Here is an 18,559-nt window from a genome sequence, read left to right as displayed (position 1 = left end):
AGCAGAATAATGGCTACATCACTGGACTCCCACATAGTTGACCATGGTTCGAGTCCCAGACCTGGTGGCTTAAACTCACATCAGGCGCAAGTGCGTGCGTGCCCAAGATTCCAAGAGGAGAATGGAGGAGAAGGGATTGCAGTGTGGCCATCCCCCCTGGGGGGTGATTTCTTGCTTTCTGTCTCTCTGTTGAGCACATGCAAAAACCTCTCCAAATAAAAAGTTCTTAAAGATTTCAACTTGACCAGATATGAAACAATTTAAAAACCTTTAAAGGTGTATTGAGAAAAACCAGGCTTGTCATTACCCAAAAGAGATATCTTTAGGTAAAAAAAAAAAAAAAAAAAAAAAAAAAAACGGTCTCGAAAAAAACAAACAAACAAAAAAAAAACCGTGCTGCATAGATAATGCAGGTAGTTCTAGTTATCTGGTCATGGACAAAAAGCAAGCATTTAAGGTCTTCAGCTCTTATCTTTTGTTCATTTCTTATTGCTGAAATTTCATATTTACTTCTTGTTAGATGACTAACCCGGATGATGGAGATGGTAAGCTGGCATTTACGTAGCCCGCCCGGCTCAGCCTCGGGAGCGAGGGGATTCTCAGCTGGTGGATCAGCTGCTTTTGTCTCTGCCATCTTGCAGTTTAGGGTTCTCTGGGTACCTGCGCCGATAATTGAAGTTGTGTCGACAGTGTTGAGGTAGCTGCTGACCTTGGGTTTCATCTCCTTGATTTTCCTTACACTCTTTTTTTTTTTAACTTGATTGATTGATTTAATTTGCCCAGAGAGAGAGAGAGAGTGAGAAAGCAAGCTGCCCGGACCCGAACCGCAGTCGGCCATATGGGAGTCCAGCACCCTTAACAACCATGCCACCTCCTGGCCCCAGATTTTCCTTATCCTCTTCATTGCCGTCCTCTCTGGGCTGCTGTCTTTGGTGAGGAGGACCCCTGCGAAATCGTGGTCTCTAACTGCGCACATACTCTGCCTCCCTGGTCTACCTTGTTCTCCTGTACCCTGATTGGCAGCACCCTCCATGACTACTCCCTGCACAGGAGGGTCGGAATACTGTTGTGGGCGTCCATAGTGTCTCCGCATGTACTAAGGGAGGAACCTTCACTTGCAGTGAGGCCGCCGTTGTTGAGCCTGGCCTTCGGGAACACTCTCCGATCCCTTGTTCTTTTCTCCACTCACTGTTCTGGTAATTTTGCTGGTAATTGCGTGAAGGACTCCTACAACGTGGATAGCGTCTATAATAGTTACGGTCTGCTGCATATTCACTGCCTTGAACTGGAACTCCACCCAGGCCTGTAATACCTGCTGCCTCCACACCCTTTTTCCTCCAACAGCATCAGACCCCAGTCTCTCCATCTCCTACCCTGCAAAGGTACTTCCTGGGGTTGTTATTCTTTATGGCAGTCTGGTGTACAAGTACATCTCCCTTGGTGTCATTCCTGTTCATGAAACCATATTCATTTCTTACACCAAACCATTTTAGTGTTCCCAAAACCTTCGTTGTGATGACCTTCTTGTCCCCACTGGCAAGTGCTGCAATGTCAGACCGACCGGGACGCCACTCCCTGCGCAGCTGCCCATGGTACTGGGCCTGGTGTCTGCAGCACTGAGGGCAGGGGTGGCAAGCGGCTGCTGGGTCTCAGCCTCGCTGCTCACGGTTACAGTGGTGGTGACTGGGACCGGCGGCGGTGGTGGGACTGCTCAGGGCTCTCCGGGGTCCACTCTGCGTTCCTGCTGCCCTGCTGCTGATGGAACTCAACCCACATGTCTTTCAGTGGGTGAATGATTACGCAAACTACTTAGATACCCCTACTGCATCTGGGTGGATGGTTAGAATAGCCACAGTGTTACATTCTATAACAAAATTACATAGTATGTAACATCCTTTAGGTGGCAAAATTACAGGCCCGGAAAGGAGAATATCTGAAAGAACATGAGGGATCCTGTAGGGTTGAAAATGGTTTCTTTCTTAACTGGATAGATGTTATATCTTGGTTATGGATTTTGTACTGTCTTGTAAGATGTTACCACTGGAAGGACCTGGTAAGAGCTCCTGGGAAGTCTCTATTCTTAGAACTGCATGGGCCTGTAGTTATGTCAAAAAGTTTATTTTTTAAGATAGAGATAATGGTACTACCTACTTCACAGGATGGTTATGAGGTTAAATATGTTGGTTGAACTCCAGCAGGGAGTTCTAGTCACTTCAAAGCCAGAATTGGGCTTTGGTAGTGAGGATTTGTCTTTTGTTTGTCAAAGCCCACTAGGAATATGGCTTCAAATTAGATACTTATTTCGCACTGTTGTAACATAAACATGGTAACTTCTGATGACCTTTCAAAACCACAATTAATTGCCTTTATTTTCTAGCTGATTGCTGAGGAAGGGGTGGACAGCCTGAACGTCAAAGAATTGCAGGCTGCTTGTCGGGCACGAGGCATGCGGGCCCTCGGTGTCACAGAAGACCGCCTTAGAGGCCAGCTGAAGCAGGTACATGGTCTGAGGGGCTGACTAGGGCAGGTTTGTACCTTCCCTTTCTGTAAGAAATAGCTTGCCTTCCATCAAGACCAGTACAGGCCATCTGTGGGAAACTTCAGAATGGAAAAGTCACTGAAGACTCACTGGAGCCTTTTCTCAAACTGGGTGGGCCAGAGGAGGTGACAGTATGACCTCTCTGGAGATGCTTGGGGTGTTAGGACTTTTTCTGAAACTCCTGATCCTGTCACTTATTCCCATGCACCCATGTTCTAACCTTCTGAGTATTGCTTTGATTTTTCTCATCTGACTTTGGTTGATTTCAAGACTTTGATCACATTGTCTTCTTGACTATCTGTAGTCAGATGAGCGTAGGTTACATCCTTGGAAATATGTGGGGCATTATTTCCTTTTGACTACGTGTCTTAATTGAGGCCAGGGAAGGTTTGGGTGGCTCGTCAGGCTGATCTCCAGAGCCACCCATCCTCTTGGCTGCCTTTGTCCTTGGTACCCTCTGAGAAGGTGCCTGGTACATAGGAGCCTCCGCCGGCTGGGGTTCGCACATCCGCTGTCTCCCTCAGCAGTTCGGGAGCCCTCGAGTAGAAACCAAACACCGGGTCTGTAAAGCGCTGGTGCGTCCGATTAAGCAGGCTGTATGTTGGCCAGTGATGTGCACAGCTGTTCACCTCTTACACCGCAGAACTGAAGAGGGCAGGGAGCGAACCTGATCTTCCTCCCACCGGTGGTTCTTTCCTTGGCAACCATTGGCCTGAATAGTTTCCTGTGTGCCCTCTTGAATATAGACAAAGATATACTCACTTCCCCTCTGTGTTATGCAGTACAGATTTACTCCATAGTAGTACCCCGGTGGCGCCTAGTCCACCCTGTGTCTGCTCAGGTGCACTGACCGTCTTGGGTACCCTTCCCATCTTTGCAAGCACGCGGACCCAGACGTCTGCACAGACCTCTGCCCAGACCCTTGACACTGCCCACATTGGAGGTCTTAGGTTAAGTGTTCACGCATCTTTCTCTGTTTCATCCCTGCTTACTGTTTTTTACCTGTTCATAGGGTTTTTTGCTCATTTGCCCTGTTTTCAGTTTGTGTCTAAACATTGTTATAGTTTTCTTTGAAGATTGTCTTCAAAGCAGCCTGACACAGTACCTGGCCTACAGTTGGCCTGCAAATGCTTGCATGTGGAAGGACCTCAGTAATATCACCTCTATCATTCCCTGGCCTCAAGTTTACCTGGGCCGTCTTAAGTAGGAAGCTGACTCACTGTTCTTAAGGCCCCAGTAGAACTTCAGGGCAGTAATGGTTCCCTGGGCATCTCTAGTGTTTAGTTTACTGAGGTGGTCATCTAATCATAAAATCACAAACAAACTAGAAAACTAGAAATACCACTTTCTTTGGAGAGTTCATTCTAGTGATGTAATGAATCATCTGCTCAGTTCCTGCTTCGATGCTGGCCTCCAATCCCTTCTACTTCCCCTGCCAACCCGAAACTGGAGAACGTTCAGACTAAGAGCCCTGGGCCACCTTGTAGGAGACTCAAGCTCCCAGGGTTGGGGTGGGATGGGAGCTGCATGCTGGTGATTCTGGGGCCTTGGGTTCCAACAGTGGCTGGACCTGCACCTGCATCATGAGATCCCCACGTCGCTGCTTATACTGTCCCGGGCCATGTACCTTCCAGACACCCTCTCGCCTGCCGACCAGCTCAAATCCACCTTGCAGACTCTTCCAGAGATCGTGGTATGTGTCCTTGGAGAGCCCCTTCACTTTGTATGTGGCCTTTCTCTTCTGGGTGAGAGGAGGGGCATAGGAACACTTTCCTTCTCAGCTGTGGGGAGTTCCCCAAGAGCCCTCAGATCTGCCTACATCCCTTGCTTGTCTCTACCCAACTCACTCATCTGTCCCCCCACCCGGTTCCTCATGTGTCCATCTTCACCTGTCTGTTCTTCCCTTACCTGCCTCCCACTCCTGCCCCATACTCCCCTCTCCTGCCCCATAATGCTCCCCTTCTCCTGTCCTCCATCTCCCCTCTTACTCGTCCATCCCCCTACATTCACCTCTGCTTACAGATCAGTCACTGGGAGCACACCTTGGATCTGAAACACACATAAGATTTTTGCCAGTAGTGGGCCAGCCAGTAGTGTGGTTAAGGCAGCTGGACCCCACATGGCTAAGTCAGTGGTTCAGGTCCTGGACCCAGTGGCTTGAAAAACACTGAGCACATGTTGGTGCATGCCCAAAAATCCTGAGAAGAGAATGGAAGAGAAGGGATTACAGTGTGACCATCCCCCTGGGAGGGGTGATTTCTTACTTTTTTCCCCCCCTCTCTCTGGCAAGTGCATGTGTCTTGCAGAAAAATTAAAAAAAAATTTTTTTCCCCAAAGCATCCGTGTCTATGGGTTCTCTAAACATCAAGGAATCATTTGATACTTCTAGAAGTATCAAAGACTCCCCGGTACCTTTCAGCATTTGCCATCAGCTTGAGGAGGGCAGCATCACCTTCATGTGAAATCCAGGTGGTGACAATGCTCAGAGATAGGAGGCAGGAGTCGGGGTCAGGGACAGCATGGGCCTCTGGGCTCACTCATAGGTATGCCCTCCTCTCTAAAGGCCAAGGAAGCCCAGGTGAAAGTGGCTGAGGTAGAGGGTGAGCAGGTGGACAACAAGGCAAAGCTGGAGGCCACGCTGCAGGAGGAGGCGGCCATCCAGCAGGAACACCGCGAGAAGGAGCTGCAGAAGCTATCAGAGGCAGCGGTAAGCAGCCAGTGTGGCCTGACCCTGCTTCCTGGGACCTCAGGCTGTCCTGGTCTGGCTTCCCTAGAAATACCCATCCTCGTTTATTTTCTTTTGGAGGGGTCAGGGTGACTCAGTGGAGGCAGGAGTGCCTGACATGGGGGCTGTAACTAAGGTGGGAGTTGTAATTCAGAGGTGGGGGGGCTCCCCAAGGGAAACTTGCAGTGATGCCTTTGGGAGACTTGGCCTGGCTATCTCTCCTTGGTCCAAGCACCACTCAGTGCTCAGAGGTCGGCTAGCAGCTCCCTTGGTGGAGGTTTTCCCTGGAGACTTTACCTGAAGGGGCACTGGTGGCGGAGCCTCAGGCACCCCTGGAGCACAAGCCCTGGGATCCTCCTGGGTCATTTCCTCGCCCATGCCCACTCATGGACTCAGCAAGTGGCAGGGCAGATGGATGAAGCTGTGAGGAATGACCAGAGATAAGATGAGATGCTCCAACTGGCTCTTAGAGAGGTCATTTCTGTGGCTGCTGTGTGAAGAGTCCCACAGGGAGAGCTTGTGGCAGGCAGACTGCTTGCTACTAGAAGACCCTTTGTGGATGTCCACTGACACCCAGCAGGCTTGGTCCCAACTATGGCCTCGCTGCTGAGTGTGGGGCCACTGGAGGCTGCTGGTGTGGCAGCATGATGCTGAGCCCGACGCGGCTTTGCATTTTAGAAGGACATCGAGATAGAAGGGGCAGAAGCTGCCCCTGGGAGGCCAGGGGCCGAGCCGCAAGCAGAAGCTGATGTGATCCTGCCCTCAGAGGCCCTGAAGGACACTGCCCCCGTGCTGGAGGGCTTGAAGGTAAGCAACATGCAGTCCAGGAGGGGGAAGGGACTGGGCTGGGGCTCCTGGAGACTTGGGGCCAAGAAGAGTGTGGTCCAGCTTGGGTGGCGGTGGACATCATAGCCCCCAGTGAGAGGAGGTGGGGGTGACGGGGTGAGAGTGAGGCCAAATGGAGCCCTGGGGCACTTGGTAAGTCTGGCCTAGGGCCAAGCTCACAACACCTGGCAGCGAGGCTGCCATGAACTTGACCTCCCACCTGCTTTGCTCTGTGCAGCAGGCGCTGAGCAGCTCGGGCAGCTTTCTAGGCTCCCTTCAGCCTGCTAAGGCAGTGGTCCCTCACGGTGTAGCTTCCTTGGAAGGGCCCCACCCTTGTGTGTCGCATTCTATGGTGACTTGGGCACCCCCATGCCAGCCGTGAGGTACATCAGATCCTGGACTTGCTGGTGTCTGGGTGGTCTCAGCACTCCGGTTTCAGGGCTTGGGCTGCTCGCTGCTCACATGATGCCTTCTGGAGCCCCCAGGTAGATCTTGTACAGGGGGTCATGTTTTAGGAGTGTGTGGAGTGGAGGAAGTATGTACTGGGTAGATAGAGATGGTTTGGCAGGTGGGTAGGGGAGAGAGACCTGGGAGAGCTCAACTTGGGGATTCTAAAGGAGGCAGGAGGAAGCTGGTGTCCAAAAAAGGATGAGACTGACTGGGCCTCCTGCATTCATGGTCAGAGGGGAGTACTGCCCAGTTGGTGGAGTTCTAGATGCAGGTGGAGGCAAGTGGGTGTGGTCAAGTGCTGCTGGGTGAGGCCTAAGCACTGCTGTAGAACGGATGGTGGCCTTGGCAAGAGCAGTGGCAGAGCAACAGAAGGAAACATCTGACCACAGGACCTTGGAAGGCTGGAGAAGCCAGCCATTCTAGGCCTATGAGACAGAGCAGCCCTGCTGTGCTTGCCAGGAGGGCCCTCAGGAAGAGGAAATAAAGCCCCTGAAACTGGCTTGTGGCCATTGGCGTTTTTGCCAGCAATGGGCTGAGAGCCCCTTGCATTGGGAAGGGTCGGGGAAGTAGGTGGGATGGGAGCTGATCAGAGCCTTTTGGGGACTCCTTTTGGAGGGTTATGTGATTTAGGATAAACCTAATAGGAAGTGGGATTTCAGGACCTGCTTTTCCTAGTGGAGGCCAAGACCTAAGGAAAGCAAATTTTCACTATGCTGATGACTCAAAGATCTATGGGGGGTGGCCTGGGAAATATTGAAGCGGACATGTGTTGTCATCAAGGCTGGAAGGAGTAGCAGTCTCAGGGAACCTGACTGAGCTGGGCTCAAAGGGTAACCCAGGGAAGGGGTGGGGGGCAGGCAGTCCAGCACCAGTTGGGGAACCATGCTGTCAGATGTCAGGGGCTGAGATACAGCCTTCATGTTTAAGGGGTGTAGGGCTGGAGCACTGACCAGCAGAGCAGTTCCAGTCTCTCTGGAACCACCTCTAGTGTGTTTCTAACTCAGCAGGTCAGCAAAAAGGAGGGACCTATCGGTAAATAAGGCAGGACATTTGGCTGATTTCATGGAAACAGATGAATCTCATTTCCAACAGATTAAAGACTTATATGTAAAATGAAATTTAGAACTCTTAGGAGAACCTATGAGGTAAGAGTTGCCAAGAATTTCTATAAGCACAGACTTTAAAGAGTTACAATGGAGTGAGAACTTGGGTTTGTTGAAAAGATACCAATAAGGAAGACTATGGGAACCAGCAGTTAGCATAATGGCTATGTCGCTGGACTCCCACGTAGTTGACTACGGTTCGTGTCCCGGACCCGGTAGCTTAAAACTCACGCCAGGCACGTGTGTGTGCGTGCCCAAGATCCCGAGAGGAGAATGGAGGAGAAGGGATTGCGGCGTGACCATTCCCCCTGGGGGGTGATTTCTCACTTTCTATCTTTAATGTCTCTGTCTGTCTGGCAAGCACACGTGCCCTATAGCGAAAATCTCTCCAAAAAAAAAAAAAGAATAGGGAAGAGTGAGCAGTTCCAGTCTCTCTGGAACCACCTCTAGTGTGTTTCTAACTCAGCAGGTCAGCAAAAAGGAGGGACCTATCGGTAAATAAGGCAGGACATTTGGCTGATTTCATGGAAACAGATGAATCTCATTTCCAACAGATTAAAGACTTATATGTAAAATGAAATTTAGAACTCTTAGGAGAACCTATGAGATAAGAGTTGCCAAGAATTTCTATAAGCACAGACTTTAAAGAGTTACAATGGAGTGAGAACTTGGGTTTGTTGAAAAGATACCAATAAGGAAGACTATGGGAACCAGCAGTTAGCATAATGGCTATGTCGCTGGACTCCCACGTAGTTGACTACGGTTCGTGTCCCGGACCCGGTAGCTTAAAACTCACGCCAGGCACGTGTGTGTGCGTGCCCAAGATCCCGAGAGGAGAATGGAGGAGAAGGGATTGCGGCGTGACCATTCCCCCTGGGGGGTGATTTCTCACTTTCTATCTTTAATGTCTCTGTCTGTCTGGCAAGCACACGTGCCCTATAGCGAAAATCTCTCCAAAAAAAAAAAAGAATAGGGAAGAGTAGCATCCTTATACCCTGGCCAGTGCAGACCTAGCGTTTTCCAGTGTTAATTGTCATTGCTCACGAGAGGTACGTGACCTGAATAGCTTTTACCCCCACCTCCACCCCTAGCAAGGACACTGACTTTGTCGCTTAAAGTCTTTCTACGAAGAAATCCCAGTTCAAATGATTTCTCGGTTGTAGTCACTGGAGAATCCAGACAACTTCAGTGCTACATGGAATCTTGGCAAAGACACGAAGAGAAGGGAATATTCCTCAAGTCATTCTGTGAGGCGAGCATTACCTGAGACCCAAACCAGAGAGATGTAAGACAATCACAGGCCCAGCCACAGCGGGGCCCAGCCCGCTGCTGCTCATCAGGTTCAGGCCCAGGTTTCATTCCTGTCTCAGGCCAAAAGCTGGGCACAGTGCTGTACACCTGCAGTCCCAGCTGCTTGGGAGACTGAGGCAGAAGGATCACAGCCCAGTGGCTTCAGCGTCACAGAGTATTGTTATGCTGTACTATGGCTGGCCAAAAGCAACTGTTCTATGAAAAGGATCCTGTCCATGTGAGATGTGTCCAGGGAATACAGATTAAACTTTTTAAAAATTTTGAGAGTCAATGTAATTACTATATTAAAGACTAAAGGAGAAAAGCCCTGTGACCATCCCAATAGCTGCAGAACTCAGCATCCTCTCCTGATAGACCATATTCAGCACACAAGTAGAAGAGAACTTTCTCCGTCTAATGAAAAGAATCTACAGAATCACCTCCAGCCAGCATGATTCTTCACAGAGGGACATTGACAAGGTGCCCTGTCTCACCACTCAGGTCCACATTGCATTAGAGGGTCTAGCCAAGGCTGTTAGGTCAGGAAAACTCAAATTACACCAGAAAGGAAGCAGTAAAGCTACCTTTATTCATAAGTGTGTGATCATGTAAAACTCTATTGTTTCTCTATACTGATGAACAGTCAAAAATGGAAAATTGAAAAAGAATGTCATTTATAAATAGCATTTCCCCAAAATGAGTTGCTTAGGGATAAGGTTTAAAACGATATGCAAGAACTATACATCGAATACTGTAAAATGTCATTGAGGTAAATTAAAGAACTAAAGCCGGGAGATTTACTGTACTTGTTGATGAGAAGACTCAGCGTCACTCAGAAGTTAAGTCTCTTCTGATCTATAGCTTCTCCAGGACCATCAAGATCCAAACAGGTTTTTTTTGTTGAAATTGACGAGCTTATTCTAAAATTTATATGGAAATTCAAGGAACCTAGATTAGTCAAGACCATCCTTACCAATAACAAAAGTTAGAGTATTTATTGATCTCAAGACTTAACAAAGCTGCAGTAATTGAGGTGGTGTGATATTGGCATAAAGATAGATAAGCAAATCAGCCAAGTGGAAAAGAAGGTCCATAAATACACCCATATGTAGACAGTGTCGATTTGTTTTCCACAAAGGTGCCAAGAAAGTTTAACAAAGAAAGGATCGTCTTTGCAACACACGGTAATTGTTGGAACAATTGATTAGCCATACGCAAAGGCATGAGCCTTGATGTGAACTCTCAGGGGACTAAAACAGTGAGCCTTTCCAGCCTACAGAATTTGTGGGATGTGCAGAAAAAGGATTCTCATCCACTGCTTGGGAAGCCACTCTGGAAACTACTTGACAGTGTCCTGAAAAGTCACACTCTTGCTTACCCTGTGACCAGGCGTTTCAGTTCTACGCAGATAGAGATTAAAAGGAGTATACAGCCACGTGGGTGCATCTAAAAGAGAGAGGGTGAGAGAAGGCAGACAAAAGAGTATATGCTGGATGTTCTCTTTATATAAACTGCTTTCCAGAAAAGCATACCAGTCCACAGTGGGGAGAGCAGATAGACCAGTGGCTGCTGGCTAAGAGTGAAGTCTCACGAGAGCCCAGGGAAGCATCGTGGGTGACTATGTGTTTGCTCTCTTGGCTCTGCTGAGGTTCCAGTGTACAAGGGCACTGGACTATGAGTACAGATAGTAATTTTGTCCCTGGACTTGAACTCTGGCAATCTATTGTTACCAGAGAGCGTCCATTTCAGTTGAGATTCTCTTAAGCGTGTGCCTAAATATCAATAATATGAACAGAAAAGTTGTAAACACTTAGGGGATAGAAGCCTCTTACTTCCTTTCACTTAGGTTTTGTTTGTTATCTTGGTTGTTTTCTTCCAGGAAGAGGAAATAACTAAGGAGGAAATTGACATCCTCAGTGACGCCTGCTCTAAGTTAAAGGAACAGAAGCAGTCCCTCACCAAGGAGAAGGAGGAGCTCGAGCTGCTGAAGGAGGACGTCCAAGACTATAGTGAGGTGGGCGAGGGCTGCGGGAGGGAAGTCCACCAGCTCGGGTACCCTTCTGTCCACAGCACATGCCTCCCTCAGGAGGCAGGCTCCTCTCTCAGCTGCTCAGTGGGACATACAGTCTCAGGGCCTAGCAACCTGAGTGGGTGGATTTGCTCCTGAAACTTAGACTGCAAAAAGATAGAAGAAATAGCCTTATTGCTACCAAAAGTATTTAATTGATACTTCCAGCAAATATTTGATAAGCTGGCCAAAGAGTATTTGAAGAGAAAAGCAAATTAGAAATAAATTCTATTCTTTTCTATTTTTTGGAGAGGTTTTTGCTATAGGGTGCGTATGCTGGCCAGAAAGGCAGAGACAGAGAGACAAAAAGAGAGAAATCACCCCCTGGGGGGGGGTGGCCACACCGCAATCCCTTCTCCTCCATTCTCCTCTGGGGATCTTGGGCATGCACGCACACGCGCTTGGCATAAGTTTAAGCCACCACCGCGGTCGACTACATGGGAGTCCAGCGTCATAGCCATTACACCAACTGCTGGTTCCAGAAATAAATTTTATATCTATCACATTTCCATAGCCATTCTGGCTGGGCCACTTTCCTCCTAGAGTGTAACCATGTGCCCTTGCAGATGACATACAGATACCTTTTAGTTTCTAAATATCTGAAGGTATCATGTGAATAGTTTGACCACTTAATAAATGCAATCTTTTTTCTTTTTCTTTTTCTTTTTTTTTTTTTAAGGGGTGCATATGCTTGCAAGAGAGAGACAGTGAAAGGGAAAGTGAGAAATCACCCTCCACAGGGATGGCCACACCACTATCCCTTCTCTTCTACTCTTTTCCTGGGATTTTGGGCATGTGCATATACATGGCCATGTGGGAGTCCAGCATGGACTCAGCACCCTAACCACTACAGCACCTACTGGCTCCTAAAATCTTATTTTCATTCATGATTCCCCAAAAGATACTTTCTATTCTTACGTGATACTTTTTTTTAAACTTGATTTATTTTTTAATTTTTATTTATTTTATTTTGACCAGAGAGGAACAGAGTGAGAGAAAGAGAGCGAGAGAGATGGAATGTGAGAAAGCAAACTGCCAGGTCCAGAACTTGAACCACAGTCAGCCATGTGGAAGTCCAGTGCCCTTAACCACCACACCACCTGCTGGTCCCTCTTTTTTTTTAATTGGCAGACAGCACATGCACTTGCAAGAGAAAGATGGAGAAGGAGAGAGCAACCCCTAATGGGGTGTGGTCACCCTGCAGTCCTGCAGTCCTTTCTCCATCCTGTTGGGACCTTGGAAATGCATACACACATGCCCAGTGCATGCCCCACAGGGGCTGAGACATGGACCACAGTCTGCCATGTGGGATCCAGCTCCCTTTACCACTAGGCCATTGGGGCCAAACCTGTTTTATTTTTATTGCCAGGGTCACATGCAATGTGGGGGGGGGAGAGAGAAAATATAGCCAATGGAGTCTGGTCTAGTCAGGATCCTGGGCATATGCATGCCTGCAGGTCTGGGACTCAAACCATGGTCAGCCATATGGGAGTCTAGTGCTTTAACCACAATGCTACCTGCTAGGCCCTCTCTTCCTTTTTAAACTAACTTATAAATATTACTTCCTAATTTAATTTGAAAAGGCTGTGTTTTCACAGCTCTGTTAGGAAAGATTGTTTAGGATTCCTTCATTCTCTTATGTGTTTATTTAATAAATGTGAAAAACGTCAAGATAGAGAGTAGATTCCAGGCTGGCTCCATAGCAGAGTGGTGATGCTACTCCCTGGCAGCTTGGTTCAGCTCTCTGGCCCCGTCAGCCTGAAGCCTGCTGGGACATGCGTAGGTGTCCAGCATCTGAAGGACTGGAGGAAGGGGATCACAGCACGATCAGACCCCATAGAGGGTACTTACCTTTCTTTCTTCTCTGTCTTGCTCTCACTTAGCTCGTAGTCATTCTATCACAAATAAAGGTGGAGGGATAGCTTCCATTGCTTTTGCTATTAAAATGTTTGAGTTTATAAAAATAAGAACAAATAAAGTTTGCAACTTGGAATTAATGGGTTTAATTACTTTTCCAAGTAAAAATTAATTATAATATCCCCTCCTTTTTCTTTTCTTTGTATGTGCGTGTGTGTAATTTTGCTGTAGGGTATGTGCTCTCATATGAATGGGGGGAGAGCAAGAAAACACCCCCACACAAATGGGGGGAGATGGCCACACCATAATCCTTCTCCATTATCGTCTCAGGATTTTGGACACACACACACATGCTCGGTGTGTTTTTCAAGCAGCTGGGTCCACGACTCAGCTGCGCAGTTGGTCAAGTGGGATCCAGCTGCCTTGCCCACCACTCCACCATTGGCCTACCTTTTTAAATTTTGTTATTTTTATTGCCAAAGGGCACATGTGCTCATGAGAGAGGGAGAGGGAGAAAACCCTCCGCAGTGGACAGTGGGCATGCTGCAGTCCCTTCTCTTCCAGCTCTACACTGTGTCAGGATTTTGAGCATGTACACATGCACTGTTGTGTTTTTCAAGCTGCTAGGACCAGGACTCTGATAGCAGTGAGCCACGTGAGATCTGGCTTCCTTAACCACCAGGCTATAGGGCTGCTCCCTGCTATACACACCTTTTAAAGACAAGATTTTCACAATTAAAAATAATTTTATTAGGACTTACAAGAGATCAAGAAGGAACTTTCAAAAACTGGTGAAGAAAAATTTGTGGAGGAATCTAAGGCCAGCAAGAGACTGACGAAGAGAGTGCAGCAGATGATTGGACAGATCGACGGCCTGATCTCACAGCTGGAGACAGGCCAGAAGGCTGGCACGCTGAGCTCTGCCGAGGGCTCACCTGTGGGGTGAGTGGGGTGCTGAGAACCCGCAGGCTCCTGAGGACCCTCCAGTCAAGGAGGTGGCTGGATGCTTTGTTGGGATCTGGGCTAGGGCCTTTCTGACTCCAGAGGGTGTGTCTCATCCTCTGTGCCTACCGCCTCTCTGCCTCTGCCTATCTCCCCTTCTCGATGCTTGTATGTGGCAAGCTCTGAAGTTGGCCCTGCCCTGCCCTGCCTCTTCCCCTTTTCCTTCAAATTGTCGGGCTCTCTTTTCCTCCTTCCTGACTCCTTCATCCCCAGTTAGTGATAACATCCACACAGTGCAGGGTGGTCTGCCTTCTCTGCACTGGTGGTTCCCAGATTCCTGCAGTGGCCAGCAGGGGGCTGTTACCTTATGATGAAGCAGCCACCACCCAGTAGCAACTGCTGACACCTCGGCTCCTGTGGGCTGCTGCTGTGTCCCTGATTGCCAGAAATCCAGGCATGTGTAGGTAGCCGACAGCACCTCATCTCCTGTTCCGAGGTCTGAGTTCACCCAAGGCGAAGGCAGTGTTCCTCTTAAATTCCCCTTGCCTGCACAGGGCACCTCCACCCTCAATCAGAAGGCAGCACAGCCACCAAGACCACAATGATAGTGTTTCCAAGTGGCCCCATAGTGAGCACAGGCCTGAGGACCACTGCCAGTCACCAATGGCAATGACACCTATAGAGAAGGTTCCCCGAGGGATGGATGTGCACAGAAGAGACCCTAGACCCATTGTTTTTTGTGTTTGTGTCTGAGTTGGCTATAGGTCCCAAATGAAAGGGTAGGCGGGCACTTTGCAGCAAGTGTGGATCCTGTTGTGGGGGCTCAGAGTGGAAGGGCTTCGGTTCACATGGTTACAGCCAGGTCAGGGAGATTGGGTTAAAAGTGTGGTGGTGAGGCCCTGTGTGGCAGGATGCTTGGCCGTGGCCACATGCAGGCTGTATCCCCAGGGAGAACGTCATCAGTGTCACAGAGCTCATCAGCGCCATGAAGCAAATCAAGCACATTCCAGAAAACAAGCTAATCAGCTTGGTCTCAGCACTGGATGAAAATAAGGATGGCAAGATCAACATTGATGACCTTGTCAAGGTGGGTCCTGGGAACGGAGGTGGGTGGTGGTCCGTGTCAGCCTGGTGCCCAAGGTGGCTGCACTATAGGAGCCCCAGTGCCCTTTTCCAGGGGGCTCAGGTCAGTAGCTGGAACTGCTCCTCTAAGGCTTGGCTGTCCTCTGAAATTACACTGGAAGTGAGAAATTGTCACGGTTGCCAGCTCGTAACATCATGAGACAACAGAACAGTCCCTGGTGCAGGCTCATTTTGGCTCCTGCCATGTCTCAGTGGAGTGCTTTTTTTTTCCCTTTAATTTGCCAGAGGGCATGTACACACACCAGAAGGAGAAAGCACCCCTCCATGGGAACTGGTCACACTGCAGTCCCTTCCTCCTCCATTTCTCATTATTTTTAGATTTCAGACATTGTGTGTACATATGTCCAGTGTGTTTTTCAAGCCACTGGGTCCAGGACTCAAAGTGCATGGTCATCCATGTGGGATCCACCTCCATGAACTTCCAGGCCACAGGCTGGCCCTAGAGCACTGTGCGCCTCCAGGGCCCTGTGCCCACCCATGTCTCAGCACCGAAGCTACACATTCTCAACAGTGCCCAAAATGTCTCTCTGGAGCAGGCCATCTGCTCCCTTCCCTTCCCCCTTCCCCCTTCCCTTCCCTTCCCTTCCCTTCCCTTCTTTCTTTTGAAGAGAGATTTATGTGATAGGGTGCATGTGCTCACCAGAGAGAAAATGACAGAAAGTGAGAAATCACCTCCCAGGGGGATGGCCATGCAGCAGTCACGTCTCCATTTTCCTCTTGGGATTTTGGGCACGCACAAGTTTTAAGCTATCTGGTCTGGGACTCAAAAGCACAGTCGACATGGGAGTCTAGGGATGTAACCATTATGCCATCTGGTCCCAGGCCACCTGCTTTCTGACCAGACATTTGACAGTCCTAGTACCGGCATGACTGTGGGCCTGGGAAGCCTACCGGCCATACTCAAGGCTAGAACACCCTTTGCCCCACCACAACAGCAAGCTTAGAGGCACAGAGGCCAGGGTAGGCCCAGGGGCCACACATACCAGCTGGGCGCTCCCCTTGGGGTCCTGAGAGGAGAAACTGCTTTCATGGCTCCCACTGTATCTGACAAATATGTGACTTTCTAGACAGTCACCAAAAGAACTGGCCAGTTTACTTTAGTTCAGTCTAAAAGCAAGGTGTTGCCAGATATGTATACTAAGCACTTCCCCCTCTTCCCTCCCTAAGTCTGGACAGCAAAGGGGACACAGGCCCTACACATCACCACTCTCTGCCCTGAAAAGTCATGGTCTAGGGAAGCCCCTGGCCTCTAGGGACGTGGCCAGCTGTGCTGATCTGAGCAGGGAGTTGGCCTCGCAGCCCTGTGCTGCACATGGGCACCTGCCGCAGCCCACTCCTTCCTGCAGTTGCAGGCTCCCTGAGAAGCTCACCTGGCATCCGCACTTCCTGTTCTGTGAGCCTCTCCCCGTTGGTCTTAGAGCCAGGCCTGGGACTTCAGATCTTGTTGGCTTCTCTGGGAACATAATACTCCTGAGGATCAGGGAGAGGACCCCGAGAGCCACTGGTGGGTATGCAGTGCTCAGTACCAGTGCCCTCCGAGCCTGGTGGCTGAGGAGATGGCTTGGTGAAGGGGCTGTGTTTCCCAGTGCCGGCCAAGGACAGCAGGAAGTGTAAGGGCCGGAGCCACCTGAGCTTCTCCCCTCCCTGTGTTTTAGGTGATCGAGCTGGTGGATAAGGAAGATGTTCACATCTCCACAAGCCAGGTGGCTGAGATCGTGGCCACTCTGGAGAAAGAGGAGAAGGTGGAGGAGAAGGAGAAGGCCAAGGGAAAGGCTGAGAAGGAGGCTGCAGAAGTGAAGAACTAGGGTTCTGTGGCTCTCAGGCCAGCAGTCCCCTGCGAGCCTCTGCCTCCAGCCTGCCACACCAGTGCCATGGAATGGCCGAAACGGTGATTGCTCTGAGAAGATTCTTAATGGCAGATCTAATATTTTGTCTGGACTAAATCAGAAACTTCATAATCAAGTAATTTTTATTTTCATCATTCCACAAAGATTTAATCAGTCTGGAACCCCTCTAGGGTAGTGTGGGTTCACACTGCGCGGTGACACTCAGTGGTCCAGCTGTGAGGCGGGGGTGCAGCCAGACACAGGTGCCCGGCTCCAGGGGTGCCTCCCTGCGCATTCCCTCTCCCTTTCCTCTGGCCAGCGCGGCTCTGTCCCCTCAGAGATCAGGCCTGCTGGATGCCCGACGCCTGCATGGAGCTGTGCAGATGTGCCTGCCCCTTGGCACCAGGATAGGAATAGACGAGCACAAACACAGCCTCCTCAGCGCTGAAGACGCTCCAGTCTGGACTTAGACGCCTCGTATCGGTGTAAATAGATCTGTTCCTATACATTTTCAAAGTCATGTCTGTGTAACCGTTGAGACAAAAGTGTCCATCATCTCTCAGTGGCCTCTGGGAAACGACATCTCTCCCTGACAGGAACGCCAATATCTCATGTGAATCTCCTATTATGTATTTATTGGAACTCTTCTTTGATTTACTTTTGATTCCCACCTAATTCTTTAACCAATTGACTAGAACAGAATTTTCACACAGGACAGTCTGCCTGCCTCGTGAGTAATAGCTAATGTAAACTGCCATGAGATAGTCATAGGTGATGTACACTCTCCTGCCGAAGCCCTGGGGGGAGCCTGCTGGAGCAGAGGGGCCCTGCACCCGCGGGCCCTCCCTGCCTTCCTAGCATAGCAAGGCTCCGGGTGGAGCATACTTGGGGCTGCACCTGTCCAGTAGATGGGGTGGGACCAGGCCCAGGCAGCACTTTATCTCTGTCCCTTAGCATGTGGCAGGCTGGGGTCCCTCAGCTCTTTTGAAAGAGTCTCGTAGTTGTGCTGCTGGTCTCCACAGAGTGAGGACGTGGACAAGTGGAGTGTGGCGACACCCGCTCACATGCTTAGGGCTTACCTGGAGCCCTCTGGGCCAAGCTGGGCATGGCATCCAGAGCTCATTACTGAGAGCAGCCAGCGGCTCTCAACACTGAGCAGCACAGATGGCATCCTGTGGCCTCACCTCTCAGCCGCGTCACACTCATCCTTTTACAGCTGGGTCGGTTACCCGCAAGAATGTTCCTTCAGGGACTCCAAACACAGGAATTTGGAAGACCTAGGAATAGAGCGCTCATTGTGGCCAGTCAGCCAGGAAGGGAAGCGGCGCTCAGAGGAACGGGACCTTCTCACTTACTTTTTGAAACTTTTTCTTGCTTGGCCCTTAAAGAAACTTGACAAAACAGGATTAAGATGACATATATATTCTCAAATGTGTATCTTTGTAAAAAAAAAAGGGGGGGGGTTCTAAAAGTTTTTTATTTTACTTATTTGAGAAAGAAGTACGTTTTGGGTGCTTAATTAATATTTATGAATTCCCCCACCCTCACATTAGTAGCCTGGTTTTCGGTTGTCAGCGTTACTAAGTTGAGAACAAGCTCTGTGGTTGCCAAGTGGATCTCCGTAGATGATGGATGTCTTCCCTATGAGCAGCACTTTGGCCCAGTCAGCTAAACCCTGGCTCTCACCCTCGTCCTCCTGCTTTTGCTGGACAGTGGACATCCCACCATTGGCTACTGCTGGAGAACATTCGGCTGCCGTAGGCTGGGGCCCCCAGGGCGGGCCCCCTGCCC

General features: G+C 49.5%; 1 protein-coding gene across 2 annotated transcripts in view; it reads left to right on the top strand.

Annotated features, from left to right (window-relative positions):
- The window catches only part of LETM1 (leucine zipper and EF-hand containing transmembrane protein 1), a 35,949-nt gene extending 17,727 nt beyond the window's left edge, over positions 1-18,222 (top strand). The window contains exons 5-12 of one of the 2 annotated variants that reach the window (XM_006152896.3): positions 2,378-2,497; positions 4,101-4,232; positions 5,103-5,246; positions 5,943-6,071; positions 10,812-10,946; positions 13,612-13,799; positions 14,748-14,886; positions 16,598-18,222. In XM_006152896.3, the coding sequence (XP_006152958.1) occupies positions 2,378-2,497; positions 4,101-4,232; positions 5,103-5,246; positions 5,943-6,071; positions 10,812-10,946; positions 13,612-13,799; positions 14,748-14,886; positions 16,598-16,747 (1,137 nt within the window). In that variant the 3' untranslated portion in view covers positions 16,748-18,222. The remainder of the gene's footprint in view (positions 1-2,377; positions 2,498-4,100; positions 4,233-5,102; positions 5,247-5,942; positions 6,072-10,811; positions 10,947-13,611; positions 13,800-14,747; positions 14,887-16,597) is intronic. The other variant, XM_006152897.3, reaches the window with a different exon arrangement.
- The last annotated feature ends 337 nt before the right edge of the window (positions 18,223-18,559 follow it).

Source organism: Tupaia chinensis, unplaced genomic scaffold (assembly GCF_000334495.1).
Source record: "Tupaia chinensis unplaced genomic scaffold, TupChi_1.0 Scaffold000360_1, whole genome shotgun sequence".
Taxonomy (NCBI): Eukaryota; Metazoa; Chordata; class Mammalia; order Scandentia; family Tupaiidae; genus Tupaia; species Tupaia belangeri.
This window is presented reverse-complemented; position numbering and strand designations above follow the sequence as displayed.